This window comes from Amblyomma maculatum, chromosome 6, assembly GCF_055883805.1.
Source record: "Amblyomma maculatum isolate TAMU_Amacu chromosome 6, ASM5588380v1, whole genome shotgun sequence".
NCBI classification, from domain to species: domain Eukaryota; kingdom Metazoa; phylum Arthropoda; class Arachnida; order Ixodida; family Ixodidae; genus Amblyomma; species Amblyomma maculatum.
The window spans coordinates 43,670,740-43,691,306 of NC_139349.1; the positions used below are offsets into that span (position 1 = coordinate 43,670,740).

The window sequence follows — 20,567 nt, forward strand, 5'->3', positions numbered from 1 at the left end:
AAATTACATGATTCAGCAAGAAATACATGGCGAAAATCTTCGAATGCAGAAAAAGTAAAAGATCTGTTTACAGCAACCTCGCCGGGGTGGCGCAGTGGTTACGCGCTCGACTACTGTTAACAAGGATGCAGCATCGAATCCCAGCCTCGGCGGTCGCTTTTCAAAGGCGGCGAAAAACAAGGCGCCCGTGTGCAGTGCTCGTTACAGTACTCCAGGTGTTCAAAATTGCCGGAGTCCTCCACTATGGCGTCTCTCATAACCTGAGTCGCTTTGGGACGTTAAACCCCCTAAATCAAACCAAACCATTTACAGCATTTCCGCAGAATATCTGGTTATGGAATATAATACAGCTAGTCTCTGCGTCTGGCTGTTTATACTGAGATACCGTTAGGACTACTAATGTACTTAAAAACAATTATACCGGCAAAAGTATAGTCATTGCATACGCAGAGAGCTCAAACATCCTTACTGGGTTCGCATTTGAAAGAGAGGTCAAGACCAGTACAGTGCTGACAAATACGCACTGTTGAAATAACATTTCAGCGCAAGAACACCCATTTATAAATCATCAAGTGTGGTGTGAAGAGAGTAGTCCTCACGGATCACATAGCATTTTTCGTGTACATTGTTCAGCCTGCTTTAGTTCCTGAGATTTTCTTGATTTGAATACGTATAACTAAGTTAGGCGCACAGATACGAAAATTCAGGTCCGTTTCTACTAACTTAATGGCTACAAAAGACCTCCCTGCAAGAACCTCCGAATCTGTTTTTAGTACAGCAAAATCTAGCTCTCTACCCTGAGGAATGAAAGTGTTATTGCACCCTTTCTCAACCTCTGGTTTTTTCGGCATCACCATAGTTCTGTTAGGAAGATTAGCGAGTCCTATGCTTGCAATAAATACTTTGCTGTCAGTTCAGTTTGGAGTCGGCTTCAAGCTAGAACTACCGTAGTGTTTTTGAACGAACCACTTTCCTATCGTAAAGAACTGACTCCGTATGCTTTTCTTTTGACGAAGCCTTTTATTTTAGTGAATTGTTTCTTTATCTCTGTATAAGGTGAGCGTTTAACGAACAAACGTGAGCCTTTGTTTCGAGGAATCATGAAATTCTTGACGCTATTACTAAGTAAAGTACATTCGCTTTCATAAGCAGTCTCTGGAAACTCCACGTTCACGGTTCACTGCGTGAGAAAAGTACCTTATGTGCATCTGGCGTGCAAGGTAGTGATGTATACCGGTCAAAATATTACTATATAACGCGTGCATCACGCTGGTCGATCATTCTGGACACTTAACAGACCTCAAAGCTCTACTTTTTTATTAGCTCTATGTGACACAGCTGCCGGTTCCCAAAACACTTCAGCACCGCGGTGGTGGTGCAGTGGTTAGGGCTCTCGACTACTGAGTCCAAGGATGCGTTAATCGCAGCTAGGCTGCGGCCGCCGTTTTCGATGGAGACGAAAAGCAAGGCAACCGTGGGCTGCGTCATTTTAGTGCACGTTAAAGAACCCCAGGAGGTCGAAATTTCCGAAACCCTCCCCATAGGCGTCCCTCTTAGCTTGCGTCGCTTTGTGACGTTAAATCTCTCCAAAAAAAAAAAAAAAAACAATCGAAACAACTATATAGAGTAACCCACGCTATTAGCTCGGCCATTAAGTACCTTACGCACAAAAAAAAAAAAACAAAGAATATGTTCTTTAGTTGAAACGACAGCCCCAGTCGACGTTCTGCAGTCTGTTACTCGACATTTTCCTCTTGTACACCGTTGATGGAGGCACCAAGTGAGTGGTTGTTATAAGGGACGTCGTTTATTTTTCTCCACATTTCTAAGCAACCCGTATCAAGAGCGAAAGACCAAAATCTCTCAAACCTTTCCACGTGTTGTAGTGGCGCCCGTTTCGCAGTCCTGCCTTTTCCTCAGTACAAGAGACACGACCCAAGCCTTCTCAGCATGGGGACCAAAAATATCAAGGCCTAGCCGAATACTGAAACTCCAGGAGCAACAGCTTGTCTAAGAAGCTGCGTTCCTCTTCTTCACGGCCCTAACAAACGCGCGGGCGATTTTTCTTTGCGAAATGCCACGCGCACGGCGGTATTGAATCGCTCCTCCGAGAAAGAGCCAAATTGTAGACTTGTTCTTTCTAGCTCGGTAGTTTGTGTATGTGCGTGTGCGTGAAAGTCAGAGCTTGTATTTCGACGCCAAGCTAAAAAAAAAATAAAAGATCTATCCTTCCTTATTCCTTTCTTCTCCAGAAAAAAAAACACATATAGATACATTTTCTGCTTTCCAAACATTTGGCTTGGCTTTTAACCGCGTAAAGACCCCGAAAGCTGTCGTCGTTTTCGCCACGTGCGCGCTTTAAATGCTCTTTCATTTTTTTTTTTCGTTTTTTTTTGTATCGGATCTGTTGCAGAGTCGATTCCACTTCTCTTCCTTCCGGAGCCTTTTCTTGAAGCAACGTAGGGCGCAGGAAGAAAATGGTAGCGTTTTTAGAAATCAAAAATATTCGTCTCATTGAAGCTCCGAACATCTGGTAACCGATGCGTTTTACATTTAAACAAGTATCCTCTAGTCAGCTTCATCTTTTTGTGATGGCTACTTTGCAGTAGTTACCTTTCCTGCAATATCAAAAGCAGGGGACGGGTGCAATCTCGTGGGCTCGTTTCTCTCCAGCAGACAGACTAGTCCTCTTTTAGAGGATTTCCCGCATGCTAGAGTAACGCTGTTTCCTAGACCGCATAACTCGTAGGTTTTGAGGAGTAAGATGCGAAAGAAAGTAACTGATGTATTTTAGTTAGCATTAAAGCGCCCGCCTAGATGAAAGAGCTATACTAGTTGCAGCAGGTGTTTCCTTGCGAAGACTCCAAGAAATACAAAAAGGATGTGGCAAAGTCCGCGTAGACCGGAGGCTAGAGAGACAGTTTTGGGCTGTTTAAATTTCTTTTTATGGTGCATAAGGAATAGCACTGAGCTGTAGACGCCGGCCATGAAAGCAGCACGAACTCTCGCTTATATCAGGAGCTCTTAGAAAGTAGAACGATGCCGGTCGGAGTCACTTTTTCCTTTCTTGCATAGAAAGCAAGAGGCTCTTGTTGGAGGCAAGTGCTTCGGATGCGAGCGCCCTGGGTGATTAAAATGCAAATAAGGAGCACTCAGCATACGCACTGTCCTCCTTATAACTCTCCCTCCTTTCCCTCCTTCTTTCCTTACTTATACCCTCGCCTTATCTTTCCCGTGCAACCCTTCTCTTCGTTTCTCCTACTGAGTTTCTTTTCGCTTCCTGCAGCGAAGCCGAAGTTTGCTCTCCAGACTCCTTTTTTCCTTGTGAGGTCACTGCACACCAAGAAGGATAACAATATAACATTCTCTTTAATTTCCTCCTTTGACCACTCTTCCGTTCAAGTGTGTACGTCTTCTCTCTCTGCGCGCATTACAAAGAAAGCGCGGAAATTTGGTAGGCATCGTGGAGGCCTCCGAGGCCTCGACGATCCATTCTTACACCGAGGAGAAAGCAATCCCGCCTAGCGTTGAAGAAGAAAGCCGTCAATTTGAGTATAATAAATTCCAAAAATTCTTGGAGACCTCTGGCCTGGGGATGAGAGAGACCGCGATAAGAAGGCTGTAATGTCAGCATAAACTTTGCGGCCGACATTCTCGTCGCTGGGCAACACATTAGGCCTTTTTACTGACTTCATTTTTTTTTCTTGTTTGTTTTTTTATGCAGCTTTTCGCTAAACGAGATTTCGGCCAGAAAACAGCGTTTGAAAGAGCATGTTCTCTGACCCAAGCAGCGTAAACGCTGCTCTCGTCCCCGTCGCCGTCTCAGCAGTATAGTGTCGCCTTTAACCGCCAGCCCTATAAGCCGACGAGAGCGGAACGATACATATCGTTCGCTCCGTGCCCCATATTCAGCGCCGCCTTTCCGCTGTATGCAATGCATCTGAGCTTGTTTGTGTGGAAATGACTTCGTGCCGTCAGCGCAAAAAATGCAGCGCTTTCTAAAATGACGCACTTTAGAAAGGAAGCCAGCTCAAATTTTTGAAGCCCTTTTCCTTGTTCTTTTGTTCCTTATGTCATAAACATGGCAGCCGGCGATCTGTTAACGAATAATATTTTGACCAAAACGCTTGCAAATGCCTAATACTGACATGAATGACAAACGGGTTAGCACTGAATAGCGAACTAAGGACAAATCAGGTTTTACGCAGAACGCGTATGTGTTTTTTTCGTATTCTCAGTTAGTATATAATATTTTTATTTTATTTTATTGCGCCATGGGCTATGGATCTCTTGAATAGAAGACACTTGTTGAAATAGAAGTGCAGTAAATATTTAAACATTCATAAGTAGACCCCCCCCCCCCCCAAAAAAAAAAAAAAAAAAGAAGCCTAGCACAGACTAATATATAAAATAGTTAGGCCGAACGCCATCCGGCGCAGAGTTCGAATTTAGATTACAATATAGCGGCATACAAAAAAAAAAAATACATTTAAGATGACTGCTTTTAAGAAGCTTTTCAATGCATTGAAAACGAAAGGAGCTTTGACGTGGCCACTGTACCAAATGTTAGTGATTTAAGCCAGAAAAGCTGATTTGCAATTCTTCATTTTATTCGTTTTACAGAAAAAAACCTGGCGTAACGGGATGGACAGTTTCCTTGACTCTCTGCGACCTTTCAAAGTACTCCTTTCGACGTAGGCTGGACAGTGACTACAGCGAGTTCGAGATTGATGCATAAGTAACATAATTTATTCCAAAAACTGGTGCCACCGCAGATTCTGAGCAATGGTTTAGGTAAAAAATTCAGCATGACTTGGACTTTCAAAACCTTGTATTACATAGCAATACAAACGGCGCATGAAGACTCTAAATTCCTTTCCTGCATTAGCATTTACCCTCTTTCTAAGTAAGTGAAATGCCTGCTTCGACGCACGATAGCGGTAGCTTCTTGAGGGCAATCGAATAAAGCGTTTAGATATACGAGGCCTGCCTGATGAGTGATGGAAAGGACAGTGTGTTGCAAAAATGCGAAAGCAGGGCATCATTTCCTGTTGATGCATGCAACACAGTGCGGTGGCATATTAGAGCAAAACAAAAATATGGAAAGAAGAAAGCATTCTATAAAAACGCGAAGCATGGCCAAAATATAAAGCGGAACGCGTACTGAGACCGCGAATCGGTCAGTACAGGAAGGTGGCGTCGAGGGTATTGCACCTCCCTTCCAATATCGCGTTCACCTGTTCTTACCTCGCCACTGCTGACTCTGCATCTTTTCATCGCGCAAGCATCACAAAGGGAGAACGCTTTCTTCAAGAATCTTGAAAGGTGTTTGGAAAGAAAAAGGTATAAACAAAAAAACTATTACTAAAGAAACTGGGAGTGAAAGAAGAATATAATTTTTTTATGCCGCGGCAGAGAGGCGCTTGGCGCGCGAATAAATAGAATTATGCTGCCTCATGTAAAGGAAAAATGAAAGGAATGAACAAGGATACGAACAGGCTGGGAAAAATGATGAAATCGCTGTGAAACTCCGGGTGGCTGCAAAAAGTTTTCGCTTCGCTCGCAATGCTCTGCTCTTTTGCACTCCCGAAGAAAGGTAGTGTTACTTGCGCGTGCGGTGCGGAGCCTACTGTTTACGCGCCGGCGCTCCCCCAAACAAAACAAAATTCCCGTTATTCCCTAAATTCTTTCTTCCCTCTGCTTACCCGGCACCTTCCCCTTCAAAAGCGAAAACCCGCACAAGCGATGCGGCGGTCTTGTGCGCCACGGCAAGCTCCGAAAGCAATCTCGGAGGATGCGGAACTTCAGCGCCTATATATACGTGAGGTGAGGCGACCGGGTGCGCCGCCTCTGCGCCCGGCTGAGAGCTTCGCGCGCCGTGGCTTCGCGTCGCAGTCACTATATAAAGGCATGCAGGTCACAGCAGCAAAAGCTAAGTAACTTTCCGGGTTTTCTGGGCGGCGGCAGCGTCAGCCGCTCTGTCACGCGCTCGACGTAGCGTTAGCGGGCGCCAGCATTGGCGATCGTGAGGCGTTATTAATCCGCGTCACACCACTTTCATCGCTTCTCGCACCTTTTGCGTAGGACTAAAAAGAATGTACCGCTTGCTTTCTCCTAAATAAAGCACGAAGCAAGCTGTATCACCCGCCAGTGATGACAGGCTACTTAGAATACCGGCGAAGTACAGCTAAAGCAGCCTGTACAAAAACAGCAAAGTCAGCCCCCGAATGGATTAATAGTGGGCGTGGACGTGCTAAGCTTCGACGAAAGTAGGGGTCGAGCCACTTTTGACGCGCCTGTTGAAAGACCTCCGTGCAGCGTGCGGCTGAAGTGAGGCTCTTGCTAGTTTAAGTATTCATTTGCCGGGCCCTCGTGATCGATCACTTAGTTGCTCGAGCCGCACGGGATCCTAATCAATCTTGGGATCAAAAGGGGTCATGCGCAGAATAATGATCCCCCTTTCTCAGCCGGTTCAAGCGGTGCCCCTTTCCCGAAAAGAGAGTTAAGCTTTTCTCGTCTTTCAGTGCAGCTCTCTTTTCACGCTGATAATCCTTTATGATTTTTTTTCCTTAGAGAACATGAGACGGCATCGTGCTGTCGTGGGCAAATATCCCAATTTCATTTGTTTCTTTAGTACTGGAGCATAACTACCCACATTCTCGGATTTCGCTGAGGCGGTTGTGAAGTCTCCTTTCAGCGAAACGCTTGATAAAAAAAATGATAAGAAAAACAGAAAAGATTGCATGCAACAGGGTTTCTAACCAATGTCGAACCCAAAAGATCGGCTTCACTGGCGACTGTGTTCGACTACTCGACAAATTGGGTTTGTTTTCTTTATTACTGTGTATGTCGGTAGCGCTTTCCTTACGTATATAAAGGCGCCAGGGTTTTCCGCTGCTGTTCGAACGTACGTTGTAGTCCTAGTCACCTTATCTCCTCTATAGAAGTTGCAAGAAGCACCTAATTTGGCCAGCTTTATCTTAGTAAAAGCCTAATGAACGCGGTAAATACTTGACTAAATATTGCCACCTGGTGTCCCCATGTTCTAGCTGCGCCTGGAAGAAGAGGACACTGAAGTTGACTCTCGTGCTGTGCGCCGAACGTTTGCCTGCTGGTACAGCTTCGTCCCGTCGTTTTAGTCAAGTCAAGCCCTGTTGTCCGTGACATATTTTGGTGGAAGTGCTGGGTATCAATCCCAGTATATGTCCCGAACTCCTCCGCATACCCAGGATTCAGGTCCTGTGCCAATCGACACTCCGGTTCACCGCGCTAGCCGGAGGAACCTAGGCCTACCACCTGAGCACGGGCCGTTGGAATTCACCACCGCAGCTGCCCCTCGACCTGTCATGCAAACTCCGACGTATTACACTCTGCAGAACCCGCGACTGCCTAAGGCTTTCCACGGCTGTCAGACGGAAGACGTCGAAGACTGGCTCTCCCAGTTTGAACGGGTCGCCGCATTTAATCAGTGGGACGACGCCGCAAAGCTCAGGAACGTCTTCTTTAGCCTGGAAGATGGCGCTCGTACATGGTACGAGAATCGCGAAGGCGCCCTAACATCGTGGCGCGAGTTCTGCCGCTGCATCCTGGACACCTACACCAGCCCGGATCGCCGAGAACGAGCGGAAAGAGCTTTACGCTCTCGCATACAGATGCCGAACGAGACCATAACCATGTACGTGGAGGACATGACTAGGCTTTTCCAACGATCTGACCCGGCCATGCCCGAAGAGAAAAAGGTACGCCATCTCATGCACGGCGTTAAGGAACAACTGTTCGCTGGGCTCGTGCGCAATCCGCCGAGCACAGTTGCCGAGTTTCTTTCGGAAGCAATCACGATGGAAAGGGTGCTCCAGCAGCGGTCTACAACCTACGACAGGCCGGTAATCGCCGCTTCGCTCACGGAGCCGCATTCGGCCTTCGGGGCTAGTCCTTATCTTCTTCGCGATATCATCCGCTCCATTTTACGCGAAGAGCTCCAGAAGCTTTTCGGTGCTCCCCAGCCGACGGTCGCCTCTGTCGCTAGCATTGTACGAGAAGAACTCCAGCAAGTACTTCGGCCTTCGGTACCATCTGCTAACTCGCCATCCTTTTCCAGCGAGTCCTCTCGACCAACGTATGCGGACATCTTGCGACGTCCCCCAACTGATTCCACACAATTACTGCCACCCGACCAAGGCTCACTGTATTCAGCCCACCCCGAGCCGTGCATCGACAACCGCCGACCACCCCAGCGAAAGGCAGACCTGTGGCGTGCCCCAAATCGGCAGCGCCTGTGCTTCCACTGCGGAGAACCCGGTCACTTGTATCGACAATGCCCATATCGTCAACTGGGACTGAAGTGTTTCCCCATCGACATGCGTAGCCCTCCTTTAGGCCAACGACCCCGGGATATTGAGGACTACGTAGCCCAGCAGCGCATGGCGCCAACTTTTAGACGACAGTCACGATCTCCGTCTCCACGCCGATCATCCTCGCAGCCCAGCTCCTCCGGGATGGCGCAGCGACGGTCGCCTAGTCCGAGCCGGGAAAACTAAAGACAGTGACCTCAGGGGGCGAGGTCGCTTTAAATCGACGCGACGAAGACCCCCCGACAACGCGACCTGTGAGCGACCACGACTTGACGGCCCCGACGACAATTCGCACACGTGAAGACAGACTCTCGCTCGATATACCCGTGCTCCTCGACGGCTATAAGGTTAGCGCATTGGTAGACACTGGTGCTGATTTTTCGATTTTAAGCGGGAAGCTAGCGATGCTTCTAAAAAAAGTGATGACGCCATGGTCTGGCACGCAGATTCGAACCGCTGGCGGACATGTAACTCCGAGCGGTCAGTGCACGGCGAGAGTCCAAATTCGCAACTCCACGTTTGTTGTCAGCTGCATTGTGATACCTGACTGCTCCCGCGACTGTATCCTTGGTGTCGATTTTCTCCGAGAGTATGGGGCCATTATCGATCTCCGGAAGCGTACCGTGACCTTTTCGACCGAGAAAGCTGATGATACTGACACCGCAGACCGCCAAAGCCACGCCCCTCTTCGAATTTCTGCCGAGAGCGTTTATATTCCGCCACATTCCAGTGTCGCAAGTTTATATTCGCAACGCAGGGCTAAACGAACAAAACTTGGCTGCGCAACCGCTAAATAATATTTCTGCATGTAATTCATGATTGCGAAAACTAAACTCTGCTTATTCTATTTTTGTCGTTTCTTGGCAGAGAGCTAATTCTCTAGTGCAGATACGGCTCTAATCCGTATCCACCTTGCTTTTAAGGACCGTCTCTCAATGTTAAAAAAGAAATATTTTGTCAGATTTTAACCTTATGGAACGGCCCACCTCCTCCCTTCATGTAACATAAAATTTCCACTTTGTTTTGTTTACAGTTTCCCTTATGTTTTAGATACCTCTACACTGACCTTTAGTGGCTGTTTGCAAGATTAGTCAAATAGAGGCACTGACTTGCCATTTATATTTAATTATTTTATTTTACTTTTCTTTCAAACAGCATGTTCCTTGGCCAAGTGAGCAGCAAATGGCCTCCTTTTTCTTTTTTTTTCTTTTTTTTTTGAAACAGCTAACTGCAGTGAAATTAGAGAGAAAAATATATGGGCTGAAATGTGGATTTAATGGTTGGCTGGAACGTCTAGCAGTGGCAGTACTTCGGGCACAGCAGGGTCGAATTACCAGCCGCAGGGCACAGCTTCAGCGCGAGCGAGATAGGCGCCGGAGACAAGCGATGGTGATGGCGATGCCGCAGCGTTTTTCTGTTCTTTGTCTTCTTTACAGGGCTTTCATTTTGGTGTTTTTACTCACTGTATCAGACCGACTGCCTGAACATCGCCTCTTTTGAAGGCACTCAGTCTAGTCCCCAGCTGACAAAAGCCACATTTTCAGAGATTCCTTGTTTTTAATCTAATTATCCACTGTTTCATATTTATTATTTCGTATCAGCAGTTACTCTGCTTGTTCCAATCAGCTAATTACTTGCGATTAAAAAACAAGACATAAGCTTTCTCAGGCTGTAATTTTCCAGTACAGATAAGAACTGCTTTTTGTGCATTTCATTGATAGCATTGTGGTTTGGACGAAAGCCACAAATATAAAGCCACCTTCTACAGAAACTGCTTTCCGGTAGCTGTAATTAAGTTTTCTCGCGAGACACTGGAGAATGGACTCACAATTGTCGCACCTCAATGATGACAGTGTGCATAAGAAGTAAAACCACTGACCCGAAGAGTATAAGCAGTGCTGGACTTGTCAGTGAGATAATTACTGCAATAATTAAGCCACATATATTCATACGAGTATGGCGTTTATTACAGCATCAAAAGGATCCAACGAGCTTTTTGCGGTATTAGGATATATGTAGCTATGTAACATATCTTGCAGCTAAGCATCACTTTAGGGCAACATCCCCAGTTCATTCATTCAACCCACCTCCTCCCGTATACATGCTGCGAGCACCGAACCGCCCCTTTGCAGCCCCTGGGCTTGTCGCAGAACGCGTTTACGCCGTGTGTTCTAAAAATGCTGGTGATATTTTCAGAGCACCACACACATCTAGTCAGTGGCCTTCAGGATTCTTTCAACTTTTCAGGATACCAGTTTTTGAGCTACGTGCCTGCGGACACCATTCTATAACGTTTTCTTCTTCTTTTTTATCTGTTATGCCAAATATTCCAACTTTGTCAAAGCGACAGTGCAGCCATTGACTACAAAGCTCCTTTCCTTCCACTTTCTGCTGGATTCATTCTCTCAAAGCGCTGTTAAGGTGTCCACGTATGAATGGCATATGTTTTGGGTATTTCCGTGCCTTAATACTAAACCTGCTCGCTTGCTGCTTCTTTTTCGTCTGAGAAAAAGAAACAAAGATGATAGAGAGAAATAACCAACTTTATTGCCAAGTAACAAGCGGAGAGGACACGACGTACACTGGGCGACGAGAAGAGGCATCCGAGAGAACTGTGCAAGCACCGTTAAAGGCTTAACACAGCTAGAATGAATATTAGTGTTTTCCGGCAGCGGCGTAAAATCACGTCAGCAGTATTACTAATGACAGTTATAGCCCTGATATTGCAAACTTATGCTTTTTTCTAGCGGATACAACAGCAAAACGAAGTATCCTAATTATCTGCCACTATCACCTTTCCACAGACATCTCTACCAGCTTTATTTCTTCACCTGGCATTCACTACTTCAGTGTCCAAGCCGTAAGACAGTTTTCAGGTTCTTCTACTGCAACATCAGGTGCGTATTGTTCACATTGGCATAGTTTCTTTTCAATTTCTCTATCGTGATGCGCAGTATACAGATATGACAAATTCTAAGGCCACTTTATATAGAGCCGCTACTCCCTCTGAGAAGCTTAAATGATCTCATGATAAATTCACGAGTGATTGAAATAGTAATGCGCAGATTTCAAACACCTGATTCGTAAACGCCCACGTTTTAGGCGAAGGCGCATGATGTGTAACAAACCGCCCCCTTCGTCGCCTTGATTGCGCGGTCTTGCTTGCATGGCACGGAGTACGACGCAGTGTGTCCGCCGAGTTGTTTCTTCCGCAACAGCCCCATCGATCTGAAGAGTGGAGGAAGGTAATAAGGGAAAACCGAATGCAGGAGAGTGGAAAGCAAGTGGCCATCACGCGACCGTAATTACACGCGCCCAAACAAATGCGTACCAGAAACCGAGGCCTCTCCCCGGAAATCGCATTGCTAGCCGGCGGTTACTTGTCTCTCAGCCGACAAGACATACGACCGCAGGCCCTGAAATAGGAAGGCGGCAGGAAGAGTATCTAGAAGAATGGGGAGAGTTGCGCCGGAAAACCTTACCGCCAAAGACGAAAGGCGGAGCATACCTTTCCCTTTTCTTCTCTTCCGCTCTTCCCATCCACCCCAATCGTTTCCGCGCTCTGATTGGGGCAGCACGGTGGTCGTGTTGATGCGCGCAGGGGACCGCTATAGGAGTTTGAGCCTTGAGAGGTGCGGGAAACCCTGAAGGCTCGGCTACTTCACACAACGCATCCTCTTAGCGGTCCCCGGCCATTTGGAGGCGCTCCTTCGTTTTGTGCGATGATTTTGTTTTCCGAGATTTGGCCTCAATCAGCCGGGCCCTGACTGAGATGCACTGTCTTCGATAAGACGCGTGTCTTCATAGGTTAGGCCCGAACTTACAGTGGCATGTAGCCCTTGAGTTAATGCTAAGTGAATCCTAAGCACTCGCCTTTTTTGGGTTGTTGCTTCTCAAAAAACGGCACCGTCAATACTTCCGTACAAATGCGGCTGTAAATGTCGTTCTTGTATCACGCGATGGAGGGCTTTCAGTATTTTCTTCTATGTTAAAACTGAAAGGCGCAACGCCATCGCAACTACATGTCATCTTTACGCCGCAAATTAATACGTGGCGAGCAAAAATACATTATCTCAGGTTCCTTCCATCGTTGTCGTGGCACGCCAGATAAGCTGTTGCATTTATCCCGCATTCACCATCACAGATAGCGGGAATAGGAGAATCCGTCGCCAGTTTGTTTTGCTCATTACTTCATTTGCAAAAGTGGCGCTCGGGATCGCTATCAACTGGAACCGGTCATTGCTTCGTAAGAGAAATTGACGAACAATGTGAAACGTACTGAGGCAACCGTCTTTTGTTGCACTACTCCCGGCGCTTGCAGTCATGACTTACAAGTTTGTTATGCGCAGGCAGCAGTGATTCTTCGCTTCGAGCTTTTGTCGTGACCGCTCGCCGTAATTGCCCGACAGCGCATTGAGAGGGTATTTTGTCTGTCACGTGGGCGGGAGCAGCTCTCACCGAAACTTACTTCCTTTGGCCTCGCGTGGTCTCAAAATGCTGCCTTGATGTTTTCACATAAACATGCTGCCTTTAAATCTTGGCTTAATCCAAAACTCCAATATGACTTTCACTATAAGTTTGCTTGCAAAATGGCGGACAACTATTGAGGAAAGTACAGTGGCCTTGAAATACAAAGAGCTGTTTTTGACTGCTATTTTTAAAGCGGAAATCTTTAAGGACTGTTGTAAAAAATGAAAAGTTTACTAACGTTCCAAGCGCACTGCATCGACTCTTTAAAGCGTTGATCCACCCAGAAGCCTAGTGCAGCTGACAAAAACAATTCTGAAATGTCACAGTTCTCAAAGACGTGGAATCGATGTAAGACTGGTAGCGACGAAAATTTCTGTTCCTTAAGTTTGTACTACAACTGTTACTACTGTGTAATCTTCCACAGCTGCTATTTTCATTCAAAAAGAAATATTTCATTACAGTTTGAATTTTACTACAGGCTGTGTTTATGCAAATACTGTGGAATGTAACTTTGCATTGCAGACTCGGCGACACTTTGTATTCTGCGCCGCCTTCACTGAGTGTTCGCATTGAAACTGCCAACAGGAAAGTACAGTTGCGTTGCGCCAAGGAACCAAAGCTATTTTCAGAACTCAAACTTATCTTGTTTTCAAAATTCTGGTTGCGTAGGATTCTTTCGCGATCCAATTTCTTCTATTAATAATGAGATTATAATTGCTCATTAACGTCCTCTTTAGTGCAGTCCTGCAGCAAAAATTACGCGTGAGCTTTGCATCACTTCAACGCAAAGGAAGCGTGGGCCACATTAGGTAGGGTCAGTGTTCCCACCTACACCTCGGGTCAGCTTCTTTCCAAGAAAAGAAACTCTAGCCAAAAGTTTGCAAGCTTGATCAAACACTCGTCACGATTGCATCACTGTTCGGTGGGCTCGGCCAGGAGTGCACAGCCGTCACTAAGAAAGACAGCAATTTCTCAAGACGTGGCTCGTAGCACTCAGTTCAAGCGAGAACTCCGGGACATAATACAACAAAAACCACCAAACTGCACATGCTTTGATGGAGTTTCTAGACGCGTATATTGATTCAGCGATCAATCCGAGAACCACTCTCTACATTCACGGTCCCATTCGTCTTGCCACCGAATGTCGCCATTCAGTGCATGGATCCTTATGCGGCCCTTATCCATCAGCGGCCGTCGAACTGCGGCACATATTTGGGCGCCGCCGATATTAATAACTGCACCTCTCTTCTGTATCGAAGGCAAACGGCGTTGCATGCAAGCGCTTCCCTGGCTCTTTGTGCAATCGATCGGCTAGATGCTCCTTGGAACCGAATGCCTCACCGCGAGTCTGTTTTTTCGCCGCCCAGCCATTGTTGCGAAACTTGTCCGACACGTGCCGTGTTAAGTCAGCTGGTTTTTAAAAGCGACGTATTTTATCTGTAACTGAATCCACATAAATACAGCCCGTTATTGGGGTTTACTTCACAGCCAGCCGTGGCTATGTGAAATAACAGTGTCTGAAAGACGCACTGTGTATCAAGAATTCTGTGAATGTTCTCAGTTAATGTTGTCCTTCTATTTGCGTTTTACGCTTTCGTGATTGAAATAAGAGTCAAAAGAGCGGGACGGCAAAAGTAACTCGTGCTTCTTCCTTGCTATCAAAGGAGCGAATATCTCCAAGTCAGTCAATTCATTTTCACTTCATTTTCACTTTCACTTTGATGTCACTTGATTATTGGTTTTAGCTGCTGTTGCTTTAAATAGAAATGCTTCTTCTATAACTGCCAAATTGGCTATAATTTATTCCAAGTGTGTTGCGTATTGCCAACCATTTCATGCTTTGGATGGAGCAAAACGAGGAACTATTAACTGAGATTTATTACCGCTTGATCATGCTAATCCGAACACTGAAGAAAGTTTCGACGTGACCTTCAGCAACTGTGAAAAAAATGAAAAGATTAAGGAAAAAAAAGAGTAGCACCTTAGGTACATGTCATTAACAAGGCTTGGCATTTAGGTCACGTATCTGAAATTCTCTTTTTGCAGAGCGCTCCGGTGTGCCGTACAAGCTGAGCAAAGGCTTGCACGGATCCAAAAGAATTGATGGAAGCCAGCTCTTCCACCCACATTTTGGGCGCACCGAAATTATTTGCTTTACTCAAAACGACATACGGAAATCAAATTACTTTCCCCCTATGCAAGAACGTTAGTCTATCTTCCCCTGTGGCGCAAGTATAAAAGCAAAGCTTGAACCAATAGGCTGGTACGCTAATGACCTGCTTATCGCGCCTGACTTGCTTTTCCTTCCTTTTTGCTTGCAAAGAAGGATAAAAAAAAAAAAAGACTCATACTTGACGAGCTTGCAAGTGAGCTAGATCAGTGGTGCACCGAACTCTAGAAAACTGTAGTTAGAGAAACATCAATGGCCAACCATTATCGACCTTGAATTTTACGCGCTTAGTTGTGATGCAGAGGCACTGTATGTAGAAACGTGCCGTTTTGTATTTGCTTATTTTTTCGCCCATTTTCGCGGCATATCGAGTGAAATGGCGGGTTCCTGTAGTCGGGGTAAACGAGCTTTTTTTTTTTTTTTTTTGCGGAGAATGTCACCGAATTAGTGGACCAGCGATTGAATCCCATTAGTGCAGAGGCACAATAGATCGTCATAGCGTGATCGCTTGAGGGTCATTAGTTAACTACTCATTGTAAAGTAGGTAACGTATTCCATTTCAGACTCCCTGTTAAATGACGGCGAAGGGAGGTGCAATTCTGCTAACCCTATTATAAAGTAGAAATAAAATGCAGTATCTAGACTTACATAAAAATATTTCCTTCTATTGCGCAAGTTATTGCTCCTCTGTATCTGCTTACTGCGACTGTAGTAGATGAACTCGCGTGCTCTACGCGTTTAAGGCAGACTTACTTTTTCCTCGTCAAACACTCTTCTCGAATTCTTTGTTTACAGTCAGGCTCTTTACTTTCCCACAAACCCTCAGGAGGCTACCGTCTTTAGCAGTTCTATTTCCTAAAACATATCGGGAAAAGCATTATTTCAAATTATTTTGTTTCTCCTTATCCAAGACCTATTCAACCCCATTGCGATCGCGTGGTGTCTGGCCTCTGCAGATAACGCCGGTATAACTACTTCGGCAATAAGCAAAGTGAATCATTAATAGTTACATTTCATAAAACTTTGAAAAGCGCATGTCTAACGAAGCTGCTGTTTACCCCTTGTCAAGCGCACAAGTCATCGCTGCTTAGTAAGCGTCACAGAAAAAAAAAATGGAGGAAAAGCGCGCTTACTCCTAATATCTTCTTTTTTAGATCTCCAACATGTTCTATTGACAAGCTGATATTCGTACGCTTTCGCGCTATGAAGGCCGATTTGCAAGAAACAAGTAAGAAGACCTATTTGTGGTGATTAAATATGCTCGCAAACAGAGCAGCGCGAACAGAACTGAGTTAGGCGTAGAATCAGGATCGTGTCTGATGCGTCGAAAGCGGTCTGAAGAATGAGGATGCGGTTCCGGTCCGGAAGGGGAACCATCGCAATCCGCGGACAGCAGCGAGTTCGCGTATCTCGTCGACTGGGAATGAGTTATCTTTTCTTTTTATTTTCTTTTCTTACGGGCTTGATCGGCCGGCATTAGGAGCACGGAGCATCGGCGGTCGCATCATGCCGCCGGGTGCAAGATGCCCCGACGATGAGGACAACGGGGATAGTGCCTTTTGTCCCGGAATCTGCTCGCACTTGCCTGCGTTCGTCCCTTTCCTGGTATGCCGCTCGAACAGCCCTCCTCATTCGCCGCCCGCTTCTCATCCCGTCCCTTTCTTCTTTTTTCGTTCTCCTTGCTTCCTTCCACTTTGCGCCGGCGAGCGAGTTACGAAAATTACGCAGATATTGATTTTGCAATCACGTAGCGTTTCAGAATTGTCACGGGCAAGGGCTAATATATAGCACTCCGGAGAGCATGCTGGCCCCTGAGCAAACTGGCACCTTTCGCAGTTATTTCCTCTAGCTTTCTTTGGCTCGAACTGCAGTTCGTTTTCTTATTTTGCCCGCGCTGAGTTTCGTGTATAAATATGAAGTCGAAAGGCGCTCCGTGCTCTAACTACGCTGATGTCGGTTCCACTGAGCCTCGAGGCAGATTGGCGCTGAATATTATCTGTTGGGCATGCTTCTCCTTTTCTTAATGTTCGTGTTATTCTTAATCGAAGATAAAAAAAAAATTGTCAACGAACCTTTTACTTAGATACTTGCAATGAATTTCTGCTACGCAGTTTATTTCTGGTTTGCTACCTCACACGACATTGAAAAATGCGCATAGAGCCAGTGTCCCCATTAGAGTTATCAATCGTTACGAAGCCCTCCTGAAACACTAATTATTGATAAGTGGGGTTGTTCTTGCTGTGGATGAACGAAAGCGCTCATTTCTGTTCGTTTGTTTTTTCTTGCCTTTTTTTTTTTTTTTTTTTTTTTGTAACTGAAGACACCAGAACCTTAAAACTGAGAGCAATTTCTTCACATGCAGGGTCTGGGGGTGAAGCGTAGTATTTTTTAAACCTTGTCTTCTATTGTTCAAGTAACAATGATTAATGGCGTTATTTCAATGTCATTTCGTTCGTGAAGCTGTAGTTACATTTTGTCTGAACAGTGAATTAATTTATCCACTAATATGGTACTATAGCATGTTCTGGGTGGTACTTATTTTGAAATATTTGACGAAAATTGATTTGGGAAGTTCGCAGTGTTTTGCTCTCCATGCGTAATAGATATATTCAAGACAAAGATAGCACTGGCTACATTAGGCACACAGCCAACATTTTGAAAAGTGATTGCACGTTCTTTTTTTTTCCTTTTGTTTGCAATGAGACTTGGGTTAGCCAGCGTGAACACCCAGGGAGAGTCACGGAGAGAGATATCTGAAAATAATGTACTTGTCTCAAAGCTTTAATATTGTATTTGCAAGAACAAAACTTAGAATGCGAATAATAATTTAAAACTCCAAAATCTTGAAGACATTGCGCAAGGCATAACAAAGCGGTCAAAATGTGCCTTTTTGATCTATGCAAGCGGGAATTACTGCTCGAGTGTGTCATCTATACCTTTGGAAGAAATAAAATTATCCTTCCTGCTCCAATTACTTTTACATCTCTGTACGGCTCTTTCATTCGCTTGTGTATTAGAAAACTGCATTATAACCCAAACGCTTTATGTCCGAATGCGCCTTGCATTGTCTATTTGGCCGTCGTGTCTTGATGCACCGTCTTTTGTTCTTGAGAAAACAGAGACCGAAAGCTGGAAATAAATATCATTTTCGATTTTATATTCCCCGAATACTGTACAATTTCAGCGCAAGTTAATGAACTTCAGGTGGTCAAAACATCTGGAGTCCTCCACTATGGCGTCAACCATAGCCTATGTCGCTTTTTGACGTTCAGCCCCATAAGACAACTTGAAATGCTGTTCTGTAAAATTATATTGTTAGTTGTCAAATCTATCCTTTGCATTCCAGGATCGTTAGGAACTTCTGCATTTCGATTTTCTAGGGAAATATCGCGAAGAAGCAAGTGTGAAGTGGTTAGGCCGATATCGAGAACCTGGTTTGATTGCTGTCTGATCATTTTAATGCGTATTTTGAGCTGTGACTTCACTACTTAGGACTGAATTTCACGTCGTTGCGTTTATCTATGCTTACTTATGTCGCATACCGCCATACATCTCACAAAATATTTGGCACCAATCAAATGGTACGCAACTGACCGCAAACTTCAAGTCAAAATTTTGCGTCAACTAGCCCAAAGAGTCGACTGTTACCGAGTTGGAACAGGCTGTGATTACGGCGCATAGAACTAGATTGCCATCGCTGCATGTACACAAAGCCATGCAGATATACGCTGGAAACGATCTTGTGCACGAGGTCTTTCGACACAGCATATTCATGATGCTCCGTAATTAATGAAGTCGCACGCCTCATATAGTGTAGAACATTCATTAAGTAAAGAGATGCTTAATTTTACAATTACGAACAGCTTTTAAGCACGAATACATGATTCACTCTTCGCAGATACATCAAATGCAAAACCCAGGTACAGCCTTGTAAGTGGTTAGTGTAATCCCGTCGCCCCCTTTACTCCACTATCCGACCTGTGTATCCTTAATCGCCGCCGCATACCAATATGCTACAGGAAAGTATGAAGCGAAATGGCTAGGAGGATGAGTGCATTTTACCGCAATGCGCTTACTATAAGTAGACGTATAATTTATGCCCACCATGCCTTCTGTTGACTCGCCGCCCGCCTGTTCGAGTTAGCGCAGCGCCTGGTTTTTGAGCCTCACCTTGCCGCTACAGGAACACACAGTTAACAATTTCACCGCGTGGTGGGCAACTCAAATGTGCATAAACATTTTGTCATAAGGGAGCAATAACTTTCTGCTTAATGTTCTCGGAAGTGCACGCCAACAAAGAAGTAATGAGCGGCTACGCACACCACAAAGTCACATGGCGTCGCCTTCCTCAGACATTAAATAACGCTCGGAAGTGATAAGGAACGAGTGGCGAATGTTCGTAGGGTTATTCTGGAAAGGAGTGAGCCGCGCAAAATCATCAAAAAGTCTGCTGTCAGAAAGCAAAGGGCGGTCACCTAGATAAAAAAAAAGAAAACCTTGCGAAACAATGGGAAAAGAATTCTCGCCGCCTGAGTCAGCACGATTCAAGATTATCTCCGACTCCCCTTGCACAAAAGAGGGTACCACGAAGATCGAGAGAGGAGCCGGGGAATGAGCCCAAGAGCATTTGGGAGAGGGACCGGCAATCTGTGGAAGAAAAGAAAGGGGGAGCGGGGAAGGGAGCGGAGGGAACCGGGTAACAGTGCGAGTTCATTCTTTATGCCGCAGGTGTTAATTGCTGTCTGGGGGATCAGGCGCGCAAAGGGCAGCCACGAAGCGGATGAGACTCTAAGCCGGCGCTCTCGGTTCGCTTAGCCGAGGAAAACAAATTCCACGTTTCTATCGCTTTTTACAGTGTACGGTGCTGCGATTTGCGGCATTTGTGTATTTTTATGCTAATATCTTGTCCCGCACTCCAAGTTGCTTTTCAAGTCTCTTTTCTGTCTCTCTTATTTTTTGTTCATCCTCAAACTGAAGGGAGCCTTCTATACCTAGGTTCATCTTCTGTCGTGAAACTGGCGTACAAAGCAGAACGATTCTAAAAGTTCATTGAATGTTGCGCCCTTTTAACGCGGTAAAGATAAAGGCCCCATTCTGTTCAACGTATGGCGTCGGCGCAGTTGGGGGCGTGGGCGAAAAAGTCCCTAGCATGTCTCTCACAGGTGGCAGTTGGCAGGTGGCATCGCCAGCCACTGATTTGTTGACGGGTTATGTGACGTCGCAAGAAAGATTGACTTAGCCAAGTTGGCTGGACCTGCCAACTGAGAAGCTCCTCTGAGATGAGAATTGTATCCCGAAGTAGACACGATAGCCTAAACTGTGAAGGCATGTTAGTATGGTTTGGTTGAAGCGGGGCTTGATGCCTGTGTCGGACGGTCGTTGATATAGCGTTGTAGCTTACGTCTGTATGGTAATGAATACTGGTGCAACAGAGCAACAAATTGGGGGGTTAGAAATGAAGCGAATTGCAAAGTGCAAGTACGTGAAGGAGGCTACTCTGGGGGAGCCTGTGACAGGAGGCGTTAACTCTCACGCGTTATGCCATTAAAGGCAAGTGTCAACAAAGGCAAGTGACA

General features: G+C 45.6%; 1 protein-coding gene across 1 annotated transcript in view; it reads left to right on the top strand.

Annotated features, from left to right (window-relative positions):
• LOC146185623 (uncharacterized) overlaps positions 1-8,537 on the top strand; it is a 58,785-nt gene extending 50,248 nt beyond the window's left edge. Inside the window, exons 2-3 of the mRNA XM_084607884.1 lie at positions 7,230-7,679; positions 7,767-8,537. Coding sequence (XP_084464010.1) covers positions 7,230-7,679; positions 7,767-8,537 — 1,221 coding nt within the window. The remainder of the gene's footprint in view (positions 1-7,229; positions 7,680-7,766) is intronic.
• The last annotated feature ends 12,030 nt before the right edge of the window (positions 8,538-20,567 follow it).